Source organism: Podarcis bocagei (genome assembly GCF_964188305.1).
Source record: "Podarcis bocagei genome assembly, chromosome: 15".
Lineage (NCBI taxonomy): Eukaryota > Metazoa > Chordata > Lepidosauria > Squamata > Lacertidae > Podarcis > Podarcis bocagei.
The window spans coordinates 21,628,150-21,648,496 of record NC_138141.1 but is presented as its reverse complement, the minus strand read 5'-3'; the positions used below and the strand labels follow the sequence as shown (position 1 = coordinate 21,648,496).

The window sequence follows — 20,347 nt, the reverse complement described above, 5'->3', positions numbered from 1 at the left end:
TAATTATAAACAGCATCATTAAGTTAAAATATATCACCTGCAGCCAAAATATGGAACTATGTATTTCCTGTTCACATTTTATACTCTTAAAAATGTGCTTTAATCGCCACACATAATGCAGGCAAACTACAAGCATGATCAAGCCAAGGAAAACAGTTCCCCTGACATTATCTTAGGAAAATATATAGGATAGCTACAGGCAGAATAAAGATAATGACTTGCTTACTATTCAGGCAGGAAAAGTACAACAAAGCATTTAATCAAGAGGTTCAGAGTTATGACAGAATCTGCACCTCACATGGAGGCCTGACCCATGTCAGCATGACACACAGTGGAAACATCTAAAAAACCTTTCACCTCTTGTACTAGCCCCCAAACATAGTGAAAGCTCACCAACATAGAAGTATGCAGGACAGATGTGCAATGCACTATAAGCACAGTGGCTGAAGTGGGGGATTAAGGAGCTTTCCCCATTAATACACATTAATATCAGTGTATCTCATACTTTACAGAGTTTCTTAAGATAGAAAAATGTCTCACTTTGCAGTCTAAAACATGTTATCGCCACCATGTGATGCACAAATACAGGTAAAAATTTTGTCTACTTCCACATGGATGTTCTAATATTTAAACTGACTACTGGCTGTAGCAAACAATTTTAGTTGATTGCCATCAGTAACTGATAGACCACATTAAAGAATACCATGTAAAAATGACTAATACCTAAAGTAGCAATGTAACTAAAGTGCACTATAGAGTATTGTCTCAATTATCAGCCTAATTTGGTCAGATCTCTGATGTTATTTAAGGAATGGAACATGAATATGTTTTCATTCAAGAATGTAGAAATCCACTGGCCTATCTGGATCTACATTTTAAGAAGGTAAAAACCTGAAGTACTAGAAAGAATATCACACAATATACAATGGTGTTAAAATACTTGTACCTCAACTTAAACATATTTACAATACTTGAAGTCCAATGGATACTTTGTCCCTAGCACATATGATTCACATTGTAGCCTTAGGATTTTTTAAAAAAGACAATTTAACAAGCTTGCCATTCCACTGAGCCTGTGAAATGGATTGTAAAATTAATTATAAAAGGGTTTGTATACAAATTACAGGCAAGAACCCACCCTCCACCAAATTAATCTCAAGCTTAACTAGGGCAAAACAGAGACTGAAAGCTCAGCTGTCACCAGCAACATCTACAGCAGGTTTGGAGGTAAGCAGATCAAAGTAAAGGACAGGAAGTAGGACTGCAATATCCTTCGAGCTAAACTTCCAATGAAAGCAATAGAGAAAAGAAAGAGAGTATAACATCAACAGTCCTCAGTACTCTAAACTCAAACAAATTGTAGGAAAGAGAAACACAAGCATACTGAAAATGACTTGAATGAGTGATGGGTTGGAAGACAAACCCACTGCTAGGAAATACAAGTAGGAAGTTCAAGCATTCTCCTAGCCTCTTGATGTTTAATATGTGGGCTGGTCAGAGCCCAGCACATGTCAGGACTTCTCATAAGGAATCTTCAGAACAGATGTTATGGGAAAAGACTAGGAACTTCTAACAGAATTATCCTTTCTGCCTTCCAGAACTACATTTCCCAAGTTTCCATGAGGAAGCCACAACAGCTGAACTGGATCAAAATCAGATTACAGCTAATTTATGGCATAAACATAGCCTTCATCTCACTGTTCCCCCTTTTGAAGTTTTCTTCCTAGGGGAATCCTAGAGTCTGCAAGCTACATTTCTCCAACGCATGTGCTTATGAGTAACATTCTGAAACATAAAAAAAAAATTCCTTCCAGTAGCACCTTAAAGACCAACTAAGTTAGTTCTTGGTATGAGCTTTCGTGTGCATGCACACTTCTTCAGATACACAGAGAAAAGTGTATCTGAAGAAGTGTGCATGCACACGAAAGCTCATACCAAGAACTAACTTAGTTGGTCTTTAAGGTGCTACTGGAAGGAATTTTTTTTTTATTTTGACTATGGCAGACCAACACGGCTACCTATCTAATTCTGAAACATGTCAGCTCTGTGCCATACCTAGGGTTAACCAACAATATCTCTTGGTCACCCCAGTTTGATGGAAAAACTCAACTAGCAAAAAGGGAATTGTCAATCTGCCAGTCACACTTCCCATTTTTTATTAAGCAATGCAAAGCAGCTGTGGTGACTATCACTGCGGAACAAATTCCTCTTCTTTAGTCTAGGTAAGCATTAAGATTTCCATCAGAAAACTATTTACTTATGCAGAAATGAATATAGCATGTATCCCTTCTCTACAACTGTAATGGGCAGCTAAAGTTATAGGCTACTACTTATATTTTTTTTTCTCAATTAGATTACAGCGTTTGAGAGGAATTAATTTTAAGCATCTGTCACAAGGTGATCAGGATTCTCTATAAGCAGCTAGGTCATCATTTATTACTGTTTTGACAATCATATCAACCAAATTAATAATAATAATAATAATATACACACTAACAGTATTGAGGAACAATGTTGACCAAAATATGTATTTACATTAATATATACCAAAATACTCCTACTAATAATATGCAATATACAAATGGTTAGAAAGGAATAAAACAATATACAGTGGTACCTTGGGTTACATACGCTTCAGGTTACAGACTCCACTAACCCAGAAATAGTACCTCGGGTTAAGAACTTTGCTTCAGGATGGGAACAGAAATCGCGCTCCGGCGGTGCAGCAGCAGCAGGAGGCCCAATTAACTAAAGTGGTGCTTCAGCTTAAGAACAGTTTCAGGTTAAGAACGGACCTCCGAAACGAATTAAGTACTTAACCCGAAGTACCAGTTCATTTCACCTTTACCTTCATTAGAAGGCAGAATTCCTGCATCAGAGAATCATTGCTCAAAATCTGTTAGCAGTGCAAGTCAGTTAACTCCCAGATTTCAACACTTAGGCAAATCATAAGCAGCTGATAGTGTCACACATTCTGTAAAGGAAGAAATTTCCTTAAAACTCAATTGTAGACTTTGCAAATCAGTTTTGCCTCTCTGCATTGGGTGCCAAAATCACTGCTTGATCTCCGGCAGGGGGACGGGGACAGGAACTGGGGTGTGCAACTCTTCTTTTCCCATAAGCTGCTGAGTTAAATCAAAATTAAAAAATTCCTTCCAGTAGCACCTTAAAGACCAACTAAGTTAGTTCTTGGTATGAGCTTTCGTGCGCATGCACACTTCTTCAGATACACTGAAACAGAAGTTGCCAGATCCTTCTATATATTGAGAAGGTGGGGAGGGGTATTACTCAGAAGGGTGGTGGGAATGGGAGATTGGCAGATAGCTGAGATGAGATGAGATGAGTTAAATCAAGACAGCAGTTCTAGGCATGCTGAATGCAGTGGGACTGCTACTGGTACAGCAGCCATAGATTGCATCTTGAGATAAATCCTATACAACACCATAAAAATGCTTGAGTGGTTGTATTCAGATGGCTTCTGACACATGCCCATTCCTGTTTGAGAATTTTCTAGTTGTCCTCCTGAGCTCCTCCACCTCTAGAATTCTATGCACTGCCCACTTCCTTTTCTGGACCCAAAGAAAGCCATTAACAAGGCTACATATAACTGTTGTGTGGAAAAGAAGAGGTGGTAGCTATATGCTTCAAAAGCAGTTATGATGGGATCTACACAGCAATGAATATCATTTTCATGGAGGAAAGAGTAAATGACAACATATTCTGAAGTAATTTACAACAGGCTTCCAAATATATTTATTCTTATCTCACTAATACAATGTATTGAAAAGTATATGGTTTTCAATTCATTTATAGCTCAAATCTATATAAACTTAATATTTCCACTCATATACTCTGGCAGCAAAATAAGCCTTATTTTGCTCAGGCATATCTGTGAGACAGTACCATACTGCAAGAACATAAGAAGGGCCCTTCTAGATCAGACTAATCAAGTCTAGCATCCTATTTCCTACAGTGGCCAACCAGATGTCTTTATGATAATCAAAAGCAGGTCAAAAGCTGGTGTTCAACAGCCTCTGATTCTGTTGATGGCATAAAGCCACCATGACCAGCAGCCATTGACAGTCATATCCTCCAGGAATTTGTCTATGAAAAAATACTTGCATTTGTATTTGGACCTCCCGCCATTCATCTTCACTGGATAACCCCAGGTTCTAATATTAAGAAAGAGGGAGCAAACATCACTTTCTCAATGCCAGGCATAATTTTATAAATTTACATCCTCCCCAAATTACACTAGTGGTTTCATAAAACTTGACTATTTGAGTACTCAGGACCATGCAATATGCTAACTTGTGAGCATGTCCTTTGTGTTAAAACTAATGCAACCTATTAATGCAACTTCTGTTTTATCAGCCATCTTGATCACACGAGCTGGAATACCACATCCACTTGATAAAAAGATTTTTAAATATTTAACGTTATTTTTATCTGTATTTTCCATCTACCACAACTTAATGGCACACTTGTCAAACTACACCAGAATCCAAAGTCCAGCAGTAATGACTACCTGACAAATCAATAGAACACAGTCAAATGAATTGATGTATTATACTGGAAAGATCAAGAACACAGAGACTGGTCTAAATCCTACAAAAGCTGGAGCATCTTTCAAAGCTCCAGTTTCCCATAGTTTAGCACAAGTGCATGCTTCCAAAGTAGGATTATGAAGGCTTTCAAGACTGCAAAGCTTTCTTTTGTGCTACTCTACTGCTCTGAGCCATGATATCACAATAAACAACTTCCTGTCTAGCAAACGGTTTGAGCTTTGTAGCACTCTAAACATGCCTTCATGAGGGTTCAGAGCAGGCCTAGAAGCAAATGGGCAAGTCTACCCTTTCACAGCACATTGCCCAAGAACTACGCAGGAAGGTCCTGTTCCTCTACTGCTCCCGTCCTTCACCCTTTAGGCACATTTCTCCTAAAAAATGACACTAAGGTCAGCAAACATAGTTGCTATCCTGTGAATGTGAACTGTTATTTTGAAACCTTTAATCAGGAAGTCTGAGCAAACTTCTGTGATGGTTTCATTAAAATAGGGGAAATAACATGGAAAAAAGCTATAGAGAGCTAGAACTTGAGCTGCTTTAACGGAGCCAATCATTTTATGCTCCTAAATGATCCATCCTACCTATTCCCCATGGTCCTTCAGCCTTCCAAATCCATTTCCCAGCTCAAGCTCAGCCACTTCCTATTCCATCAATCCTTTGCCTTGAGCATCAATCTAAGCCCTCTACAGCAGGCCCTTCTTCAACTTCTTCCTCCAACTCAGCATGCAATCTTAAAACTACCCTCCAACTCCCTGTCAACCACTGGGGCCCTTACAACCCCTTCCACATCACATCTCCCTCTCCACAGGTCAAGCCATGCACTACCTTAGTCTACCCAGCTCCAGTCCTTTTCATCAGCTAGCAGAAAACGCCTGCTCCAACTGGATTTGCCCACTTGCTTGCATTCATTCCATGTTACTTTTGCCTCTCCCTCACCCCTCCCCAATTTCTCCCCCTGCTTTACACTACTCAACTCCTCAAGGACCATGGCTTGCATCACTTTGTAATGAGCTGAAGTATGCTGATAGCAATACAGTGGTACCTCGGATTACAGACGCTTCAGGTTACAGACTCTGCTAACCCAGAAATAATACCTCGGGTTAAGAACTTTGCTTCAGGATGAGCACAGAATTTGTGCGGTGGTGGCACAGCGGCAGCCCCATTACCTAAAGTGGTACCTCAGGTTTGGAACAGTTTCAGGTTAATAAAGGACCTCCAGAACGAATTAAGTTCTTAATCCGATGTACCACTGTACATATGCAATAAGTATGTTGTATGTCACCTCAAACATTTTATCAAATGGCAGCTGCTAAATTTTACTTTACTGATGCCAACACTAAGCCAACACTAAGCACCTCTCTCCAGCCCTACCTGCCTCACTGCTCTCATTCTGGCCCATCACTTCCACTTCTGCCCCTCAGCTCCTAATTTTCCCAGGTCAGCCGGCCTGGATCTATCCAGCCTCACCCTTCTTCTCCAATGGACAGCTGCAAAACAGACTATAAAATCTCTTTGCTCTGGAGTGATTTACAATTATTATCCCATCTCATCTATTACCTATAAAAAGCCTAATATGACTAAGTGCTGTTAAAAATTTTTTTAACAAGACAATAACCCACACCGGAAAGCAGTCCCACATTACAAATGGTCAATGAACCTCCCACAAGGCCTTGATGAGGTGAAATGGAGAGATTGAGCCTACAGGAAGGGACTTGCACTTTATTATTTTTGTATAGGGATCAGCACATATTAGGCCCTTCATAAATGACGCTGACAGTGACGCTAACCCTTTAACAGTTCCTGAACTTTGACTGAGCCAACCCAGTTTTTTCAGCTGAACTCGCATTTATTTATTATTATTAGTATTAGTATTATTATGCTAATAAAGCGGCTCCCCCCCCGACCGAGCTGTTAGCAATCGATTGACTGCCCTCGCAATTCCTCCGGACAGAGTGAATCAGAGTGAAGAAACACACCTACTCTTGCGTAGCACAGGATCGCGTCGCAAGAAAACCTGGAATCCAACGGTACATGGGGAGGAGGAGGAGGATGGCAATGCTACCGTCGTCAGCGGCCACGACCCCTCCCCACGTCCTCGCCCTACCCCCCGACCCCTCTCTGCCTCTGCACCCCCTTCCAGCCTCGCCCCACTTTCTGCCCCCTCCGCGGCCACGCCCCAGCCCCCCCCCCCGACCTCGCACCTTGTCCATGAGCTTCCAGCACTTCTCGACCATCTTCTTGTCCACGGTGCCGGGCTGGTGGGGGCCCAGGTGGTGGTGGTGCGGCTGGAAGGCGTCCTTCATGAGCCCGATCAGCCCGCCGGGGCCCTTCTTCAGCGGGGCCGACATGGGGGCGGCGGCGGCGGCGAAGAGGGGCAACGGCGGCGGCGGAGGCTCCGGCTGAGGGAGGGACGGAGGGCGGCTAAGGCAAGTCCCTTCCGCCAGGCCGCTCCTTCCCCGGCTTGGCCACCGACTTTCGAGGCGGCGGAGGAGAAGGGGAGGCGGCTCCAGGAGCGCCGGGGACGCGCCCGACTGACGAAGAAAAAGGGAAGCGGGCGGGCAGGAAGGCAGGAGGAGGTTGCGCGCGACGGAGGGGGAGGCGCGCGCGTTAAACCCCCGCCCCACCGTGACAGGATCGCGAGCCTCCCCCGGCGGGGCGCTCTGATTGGCTGTGGCAGTGGAGAGGGTGGGAGGAAAGCAGAGAGTGTGTGTGTGGAGGAGGGGAGAAACGCTCCCTGAGGGGAGGTGCGTACTGATTGGGCCGCTCGTTTTCAACAGCCCGCCCCTAGGGTTGAGTCGCGTTTTTGATTGGCCAGAGCGCCCCCTCCCAAACAGCGAAGGGGGATGGGCGAGGGGCGGGGCGGCGGAGGTCTCAGTATGTTTCGTGAGCGCGCGGTGAGTTAGGCGCGCGACCGAGCAGGCGGCTTTAAAAGTGGTTGGCTCGTTCTTAGCGAGCTCTCTTCTTCTTCTTTAGTACCGTGAGCGCGCACGTTGGGTGACACGCGCTCCCGACTGTCAACGCTGAAGGGAAGAGGAAAACCGGCCCACTTAGGAAAAAGAGGCCACGCCCAACTAGGGCCTTATTAGCATAGTCCCGCCTTGATTGGCTTTTCTCTCACTGGCGTTTAGTTCAGTGTGCCGGCTGCTGCGCATGGTCAAAGATGGAGCGAGGCCGAGCATGCGCAATAGTGCGAAAAGGCCAACAGAGTGGCCATGATGGATTTGGGCAACGTTGGCCGGAATACTGCCGCAGGCTCCTGGGAACGCGGCGAGCACCGTAAAAAAGTTCCGAGACCCGGGAGAAGCACTTCATGGATGCTATACAGGCATATGCAAAGTTATGCAAATTTCATAAAAGTAAGGATTGATGCCTGGGTTCTTGAAGGAAGCCTAGCTGGCGAACCTGAGCCAGCTGGCAGACTACCTCGTGAGGCAGTGAATGCCCAGCATTGGAAGGGAGAGATTTGGACAGGCATGCAAATAAAAGATGCAATGGGTGGTTTGCTGGGACCCCTTTGTTTTTAGCTCCTTAAAGATGAATGCAGTTACAACACCATGCATGTGAAATCGATTTCTTTGCAAAGTTGTGAAAACCTAACTAAGAGTATTTGTGCCAAGGAAAGGGAGGGACTTGGGGAGTAGTAAAGGGCTCTGTTCCGCAGCAGATAAGGGAACTAAATACACTCCTTTAAATCGGAAAGCAGAAATGGAGAGAAGCCTTTTTCTTTTGAAATAAGTGAGTCATTAACGTTACCAACAACTAAGAGGAATCAATCCAACAGAAGATCCTGTTTAGAGACTACCCCACAGGAAGAGGGTGAGGAAGAAGGCTGTTCTGTGGCAAAGGGGGGAAACTCCCACGACTCATAGACTTAAATTGCAGAACCCCAGCATAACCTCAGGGGTCAAAGATCAGCCCTAAAATGCAGCACCCAGCTGTTGAAACATCACAAACTCTGGAAATCGTCTCATGAATTGGAGCTGTAGCACCAAGTGAAGCAGCCTTCCTGGTATTGCATCTCTCCACTTTGGATCCTGCAGCTTTGGCAGGGGTCATGCCCTTTCTCACTGAGCCTTTGTGGTCCTCACCCCACATCTGAACTTGAGACCCCACTGGAAGCAAACAACAACAACAAAACACCTCCCATGTAGCAAGTTCAAAAGGGAGCAGACAGGCACTTCCCTTTTCTCCTGTAGCCACATGATGTGCTGTTTTCGCATAACCATCAGTCCACATTGGCTATGTCATGCTTTCTAGCTGTGATCTCAGCTGCTAAGTGTGTGGACCTAGCCTGGTCTGATCAGGAATTTTGGTGAGTAGAAGATAGCTGCAGAGTGCAGAGTCCTTCCTGAGCCAAACTAGCGGTTCATCTAACCCAGTATTGTCTACTCTGACTGGCAGCTGCTCTCAGGCATCACAGGATGGATACAGTCATGACATTGGCAACTGTGTCCAGTGTGGGAATTGCCTGCAAACCCTACTTGAGCCTCCCTGAACTTTCTAAAGCAGGGATAGGCAATGCAGGGCTCTCCTCATTTACCAGACCGTTAGCCATGAGGGCTGCTGCTGCTAGTGTGAATTGTAGTCCAATATCCAGAGGGCACCATGTTGGCTATTTTGAAAGCAACTAGACAAGAAGTATCATAGATACTAATAGCAAATTCATTTGCTGAGTGGTAAGCTTTGTACTTTGTTAGGGACATAGGCGCCGACTCCATGGGGCTTGAGGGGGCCCGAGCCCCCTCAATAATTCGTTTGGGGGGGCTCAGCCCCCCCAATAATCTCGAGCGCCCCTCCAGCAGAGCGCCGCCGCCGCGCTGGCTCTGCCTGTTGACGCTTGGCGCGTCCGCGGCTTTTATAGGGCACCGGCGCGGCGGGGGGCGCCGGGCCGGGGGAGGGGGCGGCCGGCCTGTCTCCTTGGCAACCCCATTGAGCAGCGCCGGCTCCCCCGGGAGGGCCATCCCCCCGCGCGCCGATCGCCAACACCGCCGACGCTGTGGCTGCCCGAGCCCGAGCCCGAGCCCTACCCGGAGCCCGAGCCCGAGCCAGAGCCCGACCCGGAGCCCGAGCCCGAGCCAGAGCCCGAGCCCGAGCCAGAGCCCGCCAGTCAGTCAGGAAGGAAGGAGAAATGGGGAGGGAGACGAGGGAGGAAAATTGCGCGCAGGGTGAAGAAAGGAGAAGGGCGAACGAGACGAGCTTCCAACCCAAAAAAGGGCTGGAAGACTGGGAGGATGCAGGATCGGGAAAGAAAGCGACGCCTTCCCCGCCCGCGACGTCGCCCGCTTGTCATTGGCAGCGCAGCGGGCGCCCAGAGGGGCTGGGCACCGGCGCAGGGCCGCTCCGCAGCCGCGGAGGACAGCTGCGCGGCTAGCAAGGTGCGCCACGTAGAGCGCGGCCCTTGTGTGGCCCGGTGGCCAGGCAAGCTCGGGCGGGGACCCCCATGCGAATCTAAGACGGGAGAAGAGGGCAGAGCAAAGGGGGTCCCTTCCCCAACCTCCGGCTCTGAGACTTCCCTGCGCCCCAGAAAAGCGAAAGGATTTTCTCTTCTTTTTTTTTAATAAATATTTTATTAAGTTTTCAAATACAAAGTTAGAAACATACACTGAAGAAAAAAGTAAAAGAACAAGAAAAAGAAGAAAAGAAAACCAACCATTCAACACATTTTTTATATAACTAACTGGACTTCCTCGCATCTCCCTTACCCTGCATTCTTTATAATAAAGATATCAGCAAATTATTACCTTGTTTCGTACCTTATTTTGTACTTTTCAAATACTATACCTCTAAATTTAACATACTTTTCATCAGTTACTTATATCTTAAATTAAACATAGTATTACCTTAGATTTTGACCTTTTCTTACTTAAAATATAATTTCCTGTTTCCCAAATCTAATTGCTGAAGCTATAGTTTCCGAATCGTGTAAATTTTTAACATTCATACAACTTATATTGTTTTTGTAAATAGTCCTTAAATTTTTCCCAGTCCTCTTCCGTTGTTTCTTCTCCCAAATCTCGGATTCTGCCAGTCATTTCAGCCAGTTCCATGTAGTCCATCAATTGCGTCTGCCACTCTTCCAGTGTGGGCAAATCTTGTGTCTTCCAATATTTTGCGATAAGTATTCTTGCTGCTGTAGTTGCATACATAAAGAAAGTTCTATCCTTCTTTAACACTTTCTGGCCAACAATGCCCAAGAGGAAGGCCTCTGGTTTCTTGGGAAAGGTATACTTAAATACCTTTTTTAACTCATTATAGATCATTTCCCAGAAGGCCTTCACTTTTGGACAAGTCCACCAGAGGTGAAAGAATGTCCCTTCAGCCTCCTTACATTTCCAACATTTATTATCAGACAGGTGATATATTTTTGCAAGCTTGACTGGGGTCATGTACCACCTATAAATCATTTTCATAATATTTTCCTTCAAGGCATTACATGCCGTGAATTTCATTCCGGTGGTCCATAACCTTTCCCAGTCCTCAAACATGATGTTATACCCAATATCCTGAGCCCATTTTATCATGGCTGATTTGACTGTCTCATCTTGAGTGATTTTCTCTTCAACCTGCCCTCCATCCTCTTGCGGAAAACTCTTTGCCTGCCCTGCCCGTATCTCGTTTTTGCTTTTTAATTCCACACACGCACCCTTCGGACTTCGTGGCAATCGGGCGCGCGGGTTCGTTTCCTAAGAGAGTGAGGACCCCCGCCTCCTCCCCACCTGCTCCCTCACCAGCCAGCCAGCCAGCCAGCCGCGCGCCCTAGCCGGAGAGCCCCGGCCGTCCCCGTCGCGCAATCGGCTGGATCTCCCTTCAGCAGGCCGTGCTCACAACTCGGCCCAGGGACCCGCAGCAGCGGATCTCCGGCCCAGCTGAAGAATCCGGCAACAAGCCCCCTCCTCCCCAATCGCTCCGCCGAAATACGCTCCAAAACCCCCCAGATAGGCCGCCGGCCGCCAAGTCTTGTGGCGCCCTGAGCGAGGGTCTCTCCCCAACACCGCCACCTCGAACTGCGTTCTCCCGGCTACCCGAGCGAACCAGCGGCAGGACCCCGGTATGGGCCCCCCCAATATTTTTTATAAGTCGGCGCCCCTGGTTAGGGACGCAGGTGGCGCTGTGGGTTAAACCACAGAGCCTAGGACTTGCTGATCAGAAGGTCGGCGGTTTGAATCCCTGCAATGGGGTGAGCTCCCGTTGCTCCGTCCCTGCTCCTGCCAACCTAGCAGTTCGAAAGCACGTCAAAAGTGCAAGTAGATTAATAGGTACCACTCTGGCGGGAAGGTAAACGGCGTTTCCGTGCGCTTCTCTGGTTCGCCAGAAGCGGCTTTGTCATGCTGGCCACATGACCCGGAAGCTGTACGCCGGCTCCCTCGGCCAATAAAGCGAGATGAGCGCTGCAACCCCAGAGTCGGTCATGACTGGACCTAATGGTCAGGGGCCCCTTTACCTTTACCTTTAAGCTTCGTACATGCATTTATTCATTATATTTATGTAGCCAAATCAACAACAACCATGCACAGTCTCAGAGGAACCTGCAGGTTTGCAGAAAAAATGGGGCAAGTAAAAGGGGAAATATCCTCCCCCCCCAAAAAAAAACACAACACACACAAGCAGTCCAATGAAGACTGTATATGATCAGTGGGCATGGGATACTGGCTGTTAGAGTGGGGAACTGGGAACGGAATAGAGGACCATAGAAGAAGATGCGGCTGGCTGCATCTGCTTGAACAGGAGCAAACTACATTGCAACACTAATTGTACTGTTTTATCACGGATGTGTTTGCTTCCATGGGCTCCTTTGGGAGGAAGGGGAAGCTATTAAATATAATAAATAATAATAATAACAACATTTAGTTGCAGGGCCACTTGGGTGACATATAATAATAAAATGTAGAATTGCAACATGAAGGGATACAACATTTCTCAAAGTAACATAAGAAGCAAAATCATAAGAAACCCACAACCCTCCCCAAATGATCCCTGCCCCAAAGATCCTCCAATTTAAACTTCAGCAGCGGAAGAGGGGAAGTCAGCAATGCACGTGTGGAAATCTTGTTCTATGTACTCAGCCTTCAGTTGTAGATGAGGACCTGGGTGTCAAAGCTGAGCCAAATGTTTTATGGGGGGAAATGGGTTTGCTCTAAGAAGCTCTGTGCATAAGATAATTTGGGGCCTATTGGATTCTTACTCCCTTCCCACCCCTTTCTGTTTCTGCAAAAGAAGTTTTGAACATGGGCCTGAAAATCCTCCAACCTCTCTTCTTTCAGACCAGTTGGATGCAATTTTGCAGACCTCCTTTGCTAGAGCACCGGTGTGTCTGCCAAGCTTCCTTTGGTCACCATGGCAGCGAAGAAGGACGGTTGCCTAGCGACACAAGGAGCCCCAACCTGTGCCAGCTGGGATAGGCTTGCTGGAAAGCCAGCGCCTCTTCCCCCTCCTTGCGCATTGGCTGCTTGGAATGACACTCTTGCAAAGTGTGTTTAGTTAACTGCCCACAGATTAACTTGTGAGAACCTGGGAGGAAGGCAGAAGAAGCACTTTGCTCCCAGGTATGTTTGCCTACACCTTTCTCTTCCACCATACAAACAGTTGTTCACTTGCCCACCCAAACAGCAGGGACCACCCTCACTCTGCTGCCAAGAAATGTATGCCTCATGTATAAGGATGGCCCTCCGGAATCTCCCCATCAGTACCAGTTTTAAGATCGTTTTTGAACGTCAGGAGTTGGAATGCACCAAAAATATTACAATGTTCGTTCATCTTCTCCCTTTTTCAGGCTGTGGAGAACGTGCAAGGATGGCCCCCACCAAAAAAGGGAAGGGGAAAAAATCAGCAAAGCAGAAGAAAAACACTGGGCCAGGTAAGGCTTTGTGCAGCATGCAGGAGATTCCAGCAGCCCCACGACTTGCAAATTCCTATTTCCATGTGCCTTGCATCTCTTGGGATTTGAGACTGCCTTTTACATACACCATTGTTTCAACTGTTTTTGTACCTATGCCACTGCTTTTTGTGTTTACCTGCGCAATTGTTTGACGTTTTATATATGCAATACTTTTATCTGTCATTGTTTTGTGAAAGCGCTTCAGGTTGCTTCCTAGGAAACAATTCATAAATTAAATGAATAATAACAATGGCGCTTCGAGCAGGAGGTCTCGGTATCAGTGGCGATTAGTACCCAGCTGAAGTCTTTCAATTTCTCTCTCTCTCTCTCTCTTTCCTTCTCCCCGCAGATGAGGAAAAGTACAGAAAAGCAGTGCTGGAGGTTGATACCTTAAAGCAGCACCTTGGTGAGGAGATTTTGTTGATACTGCGCAGAGGCCTTAAGAGGTTACAGCAGAGGCAGCATTTTTGGAAGGGTCAGGTAGAAGGACTGCCAAGCTTTCTATGCTAATCTTATAGGAAGCTGCCTTATACCACTTCAGAAGGTTGATCCATCTTATTGTCTACATGCTAGGACTTGGAGACCAGGGTTCAAACTCTCACTCAACCTTGAAGCTCACCTTGGAAGCCAGTCACTGCCTCTCAGCCTAGCCTACCTCAAAGGGTTGCTGTGAGGATTAAACAGGGATGGGGAGAACCTTGTACACCACCTCAAGTTCTGTGGAGGAAAATGGTGGGATACAAATACAGCACAATACAATACAGTGGTACCTCGGGTTACATACGCTTCAGGTTACATACGCTTCAGGTTACAGACTCCGCTAACCCAGAAATAGTACCTCGGGTTAAGAACTTTGCTTCAGGATGAGAACAGAAATCGTGCTCCGGCAGCAGCAGGAGTGGTGCTTCAGGTGCTTCAGGTTAAGAACAGTTTCAGGTTAAGAACAGATCTCCAGAACGAATTAAGTACTTAACCCGGGGTACCACTGTATACTGGCTGGCAGTAGCTCTCCAGGGTTTCAGGCAAGGAGTCTCTCCAAGCCCTAACTGGAAATTCCAGGGATTGAACCCAGGACCTTCTGCATGCAAAGCAGGTGCTCTTCCACTGAGCTATGACCCTTCCGTGAACAAAGGCGCCAAGCGTTTGCCAGCACAGCTGTCTGGACCAGGCTAGTAGCAGGACTGCTGTCCCTTTCTGATCCACCCCCTTCTCAGTTGACCAATCCAAGCATTTTCATGGAGAAGTGAAAATGAGAAGTAGTTTCCAAGTGCATTGCGAAGCAACGTGATTGCCACGCAGTCCTTTTAATAAAGGGCTCCAAAATGAGTACTCTGCTGGGAGTAATTTTTAAATACTTTGCATTATAATTGCGGCAGACGCAGCTAAGCAGAGCACATGCAAAACATGGGCAAGCCCCCAAGTTCAATCCTCAACACAGTGCTTTTCTTGGGGGGGGGGTACGCATACCCATAAACATTTTGTGAATCTAAGTTTGGCCTTATTGAGGGGCAGTATTTCAATATAAATAGGAAATTGAGAGTACCCCTTCTATCGTATAGAGAGGTCTGTGTAACGCAAAAGCTTGCATGCTCAAACACTGAGATCATTAGCAGTCCAAGAGGCTCACTTGTCCACAAGAGGAAATGGAGCCTTTAGTGTCACCAGCCAAGTATTTTGGAATAATCAGCCAACAGGTACATTCAACAGGCACCCTCATTTAAAAAACCTTTCTATCGTACCATGCTTATGTAGGCAACTAAGAATGCATCTTTCCACAATAGTTAATTGAGGTTTGATTTTCATTCAGATTTTTTTATTTTTCAAAAAAATGGTTTTTATTACTTAGTTTTATGCACTATTGTAAACCGCTCTATAGTTACTATGAAATAGCAGTAGATAAATATTCATATAGACAAATACACTGGTACCTCTGGTTACGTACTTAATGTGTTCCGGAGGTCCATTCTTAATCTGAAACTGTTCTTAACCTGAAGCACCACTTTAGCTAATGGGCCCTTACGTTGCGCCGCCACCGCACGATTTCTGTTCTCATCCTGAAGCAAAGTTCTTAACCCAAGGTACTTTTTATGGGTGAGCAGAGTCTGTAACCTGAAGCATATGTAACCTGAAGTGTATGTAACCCGAGGTACCACTGTAAAGCAAGGCAGTCCAGGAAAGGTACACCTTTTAGTTGTTTTGCCCTCCGATAAAGGAGATGATCATTTGTACAAAGGATCTGGGGAGCCAAATGAGAAAATAGGTATTAAGCCTTGATTGGATACATTTGCATGTTTGCTGTGTCTATCCTTCTGACTTGCAGTTCTTCGGAGGGATATGGCCAGGCAGGCGATGGCTGACGGTGAAGGACTCAAGCAGAGGCTGCTAGATCTAGAGAAAGAACTGGAGGAGGCTCGAGGGGACAAAAAAGATATTTATGAAGGTGGGGGGCTCTTCCAGATGACCTCTTCATTGAGTATTGTTGTACATGCCCCAATCTCTGAGCGACAAGAGACTCCAGGGATGCTTTCACCTTTCCAGAGTTTGGCTGCCTTGGAATGAAGGCCAATGGAAACACTGGTATCTTTAGGACATATTGTTTTATTTACACATATGTGCAACTTGATCTTTCCTGACCCTTCAGGTTCTCTGGGAGATTTCCCAAGCCATAACTTTGGGTCTGGCACACAGCAAGACCAGTCTCTTATGTCTCTAGCTTCCAGCATCAGGCAAAATATATGCATACACAGCACCCCTTGGGCTCTTGTTCTCCCTCCTAGGACAATGTGGCATCCAGCCAGGTGAGGTGGGAAAAGGTCTACCCACTCGTCGCTATGGCAACAGGCAACCTCTTTGGACATGTAAATGGCAGTACTTAACTGGCCAGCCAAGGCCATTACCTTAACAAAGGAACCGGTTGGGTTGGTTCACCTGGTTTCCTCTTATGGATTCTCACAGATACAAGATCACAGGTCTGGAAGGGACCCACAGGCACCATCCAGACTGCCCCCCTAAACTTATAACAGTACTCATCCTGATTTGTTTGCAGGGAGATTAGGTGACGTTATGTCAAAGCAAACATTACCCCACACTCCCCAGTTCATCTTCCTATCACTTTCCTTATCACAAAACTCTGGTCTTCGGGGGAAGTGGGTTTCTTGTGCAAGACTTTCCAATCAACCTGAATTGTGCAACTTGCAATACGCTGCTATGTGACTGAATTCCACCCCCAAATAGTAACTTTCTGAAAGTGCAATGTGTCTGTAGTTGAGTGCTGTGCCCAGATCCTGCAATGAAGAGAAGAGCTTCAACAGAAGATTTGAAGCAGCATTCAAGGGTCAATTTTGACCCTCAAGGGGCTCAGTAAGGTAAAGGGACCCCTGACCATTAGGTCCAGTCGTTGCCGACTCTGGGGTTGCGGCGCACATCTCACTTTATTGGCCGAGGGAGCCAGTGTACAGCTTCCGGGTCATGTGGCCAGCATGACTAAGCCGCTTCTGGCGAACCAGAGCAGCGCACGGAAATGCCGTTTACCTTCCCGCCGGAGCGGTACCTATTTATCTACTTGCACTTTGATGTGCTTTTGAACTGCTAGGAGCTGGGACCGAGCAACGGGAGCTCACCCCGTCACGGGGATTCGAACCGCCAACCTTCTGATCGGCAAGCCCTAGGCTCTGTGGTTTAACCCACAGTGCCACCCGTGTCCCTTAAGGGGCTCAGTAGTTTTGCCTTATTTTGATTTTCCTCTTTGGGCATCAAACCCGTTACTCAGCGGTTCCCTTTCCACTTGACTGGTGCAGTTGTGAGATTTTCTGCAAATCAGCAGTATTGTCTTTCCAAGGGGGTCTCTGGCATCTACCTGCCACTTTACTCAGTCTCCAAATGCTACATTCACATGGCCTTGGGGTGTGGGGGATGCTTCCTATTAGTAGGGAGAGGATTGTTCATTTTCCCGTACCCCAATTATCAGCACACATTCCTGCCCTGCTTAACTCCTTGCTCCTCGTTTTGTTCTCTGTTGCACCTTCACGATGTACAGTGGTACCTTGATACTTGAACAGCTTGGCTTCCAAACAAATCGGCTCCCGGACGCCACAAACCCAGAAGTGAGTGTTCCAGTTTGTGAACGTTTTTCGGAAGCCAAACATCCAGCAATGCTTCTGTGGCTTCTGCTTGAGTGCAGGAATCTCCTGCAGCCAATTGGAAGCCACACCTTGGTTTTCAAACGGTTTCAGGAGTCGAACGGACTCCCAGAACAGATTAAGTTCAAGAACCAGGGTAGTACATGCCTGTGTACATCACTTTCTCTGTCCACTTCATTAATTGGATGTGGGTAGAAGAAGTTCATGACGCAGTGAGCCAGTTGGCCTTTGCAAGACGCTTCCTCAGGAAAATGCAATCACAGGATGTTGGCTTTGAAAAGTTCAGATGAAGGTACCGTTTCCCTCCGCAGCTAACACTGTGGTATATCATTCTGCACACAGACCCTTTGCGACTCTTATCTGCTCCCCCCCCCCCTCCCTGCCCGGCAAAACTTCTCTTGTAAGCACATAGAGGCAAGGATTTTCCCCCCGTGTTTACCTTCTGTTAAACCAGATAGACTTGATGCTACAAATCAGGGGTGGAGAACCTGCCCCCACCCCCCTCAAGAGGTTTCCCATCATCATTAGCCATGTTGACTGGGGCTGATGCAAGTGGGAATCCAACAATGTCTGGAGGTTCCTCCATCCCAACTATAAATCTTAGGCCTGTTAATGAAGGGCAAGGGTGTTGGATGAAGCGATCGTTTCCTTCTCCCATCTTGCGTTCCAGAGATGATCCGCAAGTACCAGCAGCTTCAGCACCAGACTGATACCCGGATCCATCGTTTAGAAGTGGAGACGCAGAACTTGCAAGCACAGCTTGGTATTTCTCTCTCTCTCTCTCTCTCTCTCTCTCTCTCTCTCTCTCTCTCTCTCTCTCTCTCTCTTTCTCTTTCTCTCTCATACACACACACACACACCCTTGGCCTTGGAGATGATCACACATGGTATGGTTGTAGCAACTGTTATTTGCCCATGTTCATTTTTCAGTTAAGGACTTTGGGGGGAAACAAGTTAAAAAGTGATACTCTTCATTTGCAAACACTCTTTCTCTCTCTTTTTGCACCTGGAATCTGTGTGTGGGGTAGGGGGGTGGAATGAGGATGAATCTTAACCCTCCAAACCTTGAGATGGAAATCATTTTGCCTGATTCTGTTACAAGCCCTTCTAAGCTTGCGTTAAGGGAATACATTCTGGCACATTTTGCTACATTTTGCCACTTAAAAACAGTAGAAAATAGATGTTCTCAAGCCCCATCACATGCCACCCCCCAAACTTCTTAGTTCTCTGTTCTGAGATGTTTGTCGCCTGCTACCTTAGGAACATAAGAAACGGCCTTATAACAAGTCAGACCACTGATCCATCAAGCTCAGCATTGCTACACTGACTGCAAAGCCTAGCAAAGCCTGGAGATGCTGGAGATTGACTTTGGGGGCTTTTGTGTGCGAAGTCGGAGCTCCAACACTTAGCTAGAGGCCTTGGAAGGTCCTCTCCCTGCTTTTCCTTCCCACACATATTTGTCTCCTCTTTCTCCTTGCCCAACACTTTCTGCCCTGAAGCTGCCTGCCAAGGTGATCTGCTACAAAGCCAGCTGGACCAGGCAAGGATGCTGGAAGAGAAGGACAAGGCCGTGGCCGAGATGCAGCGCAAGGTTGATGAGATGGAGACAGAATATGAAAAAATCCTGCATGTGAGTTTGGGTGGGTGACGGGTCACAGGTTGCAAAGAAGAGATAATGGGTTCAGCATGTGGGCCATTATCCAACGCTCAGGGAGAGGGAGTGTCTTATTTCCACAGGTGTGAGTCTCTAGGTGCCATGCATCCCTTTCTGTGGCTCATGGCCTGCTTTCAAACACAGAGACTGTAGGGTAGTGTCTCTTTGATCTTTTACCAACTACAGTCATACCTCGGGTTGAATATGCTTCATGTTGAGCGTGTTCAAGTTGCACTCCGTGGCAACCCAGAAGTAATGGAGCACGTTACTTCCGGGTTTCGCCGCTTGCGCATGCGCAGATGCTCAAAATGATGGCATGCGCAGAAGCAGCGAAAAGCAATGTGCGTGCGCAGACGTGCCATCGCTAGTTACGTTTGTTTCTGGATGCGAATGGGGCTCCAGAACAGATCCTGTTCGTATCTAGAGGTACCACTGTATTGAAATAGAGCCACCTTTAGAAATCAAGTGGTAAAAAATAATAATGGTTTGCTCTGAAACATGCCCGATGAAGTGTTCTGTGCAACTCAGAAGCTTGCTTCCAGCATTCTGAGTGTTGTTGTGTCCAAACATGAAATTCTTGGGTACATATTCTCGCTGTTCTGCAGCAGCAGCTGTTCAGTCGTGTGCAGCTACAGAACTGGAAGGATGCCACACTTTTGGTCACCATCCCTTGGTGCCAAACGCACCCCTCATCCTGCCTCTGACTTCCCCTTTCCGCAGGGTAGCCTGGACTGCGTCCTCTCCAAACTGCAAAGTGCCAAGCTCACCTGGGAGAAGGAAGCTACTGTCATCCACATGGACTATAAGCACCAGCTGAAGGACTTTGGTCTTAATCCATTGTACATCTGAAGGGAGAGGTCATCAGAGCATGTGCCACCCACCTCCTACCTAATCCTCAACTCGGTTTGATATTGTGACTTCAGCTTCTATCAGCCCCCAAATGTGGAGGAATAATAAAGAGTGTGTCTGAGCGCATGCAGAGTGCCTTTCTGTGACTAACCTTTTCTGTTGTAGTGGGGGAAGGCCTACCCTTAGCAGCAGTCATTCTAAACAGAGGTTAATTTTAACACGAATCTTCTGTTCACAAAGTCACACCCCAAAGCAGGCAAAA

General features: G+C 46.6%; 2 protein-coding genes across 5 annotated transcripts in view; one reads left to right on the top strand and one right to left on the bottom strand.

Annotated features, from left to right (window-relative positions):
• The window catches only part of CBL (Cbl proto-oncogene), a 48,758-nt gene extending 41,625 nt beyond the window's left edge, over positions 1–7,133 (bottom strand). The window contains exon 1 of the mRNA XM_081172498.1: positions 6,770–7,133. Coding sequence (XP_081028624.1) covers positions 6,770–6,916 — 147 coding nt within the window. The 5' untranslated portion in view covers positions 6,917–7,133. The remainder of the gene's footprint in view (positions 1–6,769) is intronic.
• Positions 7,134–7,446: 313 nt separating this feature from the next.
• On the top strand, positions 7,447–20,211 carry DRC12 (dynein regulatory complex subunit 12 homolog). 4 transcript variants are annotated; one of them, XM_081172755.1, is made up of 8 exons: positions 7,450–7,924; positions 12,830–13,111; positions 13,339–13,422; positions 13,793–13,849; positions 15,764–15,883; positions 18,253–18,345; positions 19,082–19,212; positions 19,957–20,211. In XM_081172755.1, the coding sequence occupies exons 3-8, from the start codon at positions 13,359–13,361 to the stop codon at positions 20,083–20,085; spliced, it is 594 nt and encodes a 197-aa protein (XP_081028881.1). In that variant the 5' UTR covers positions 7,450–7,924; positions 12,830–13,111; positions 13,339–13,358; the 3' UTR covers positions 20,086–20,211. The 4 variants fall into 4 exon arrangements, with proteins under 4 accessions (XP_081028883.1, XP_081028881.1, XP_081028882.1 ...); XM_081172756.1 differs by having other exon boundaries at positions 7,450–8,880; XM_081172757.1 differs by lacking the exon at positions 18,253–18,345 and having other exon boundaries at positions 7,447–7,924.
• The last annotated feature ends 136 nt before the right edge of the window (positions 20,212–20,347 follow it).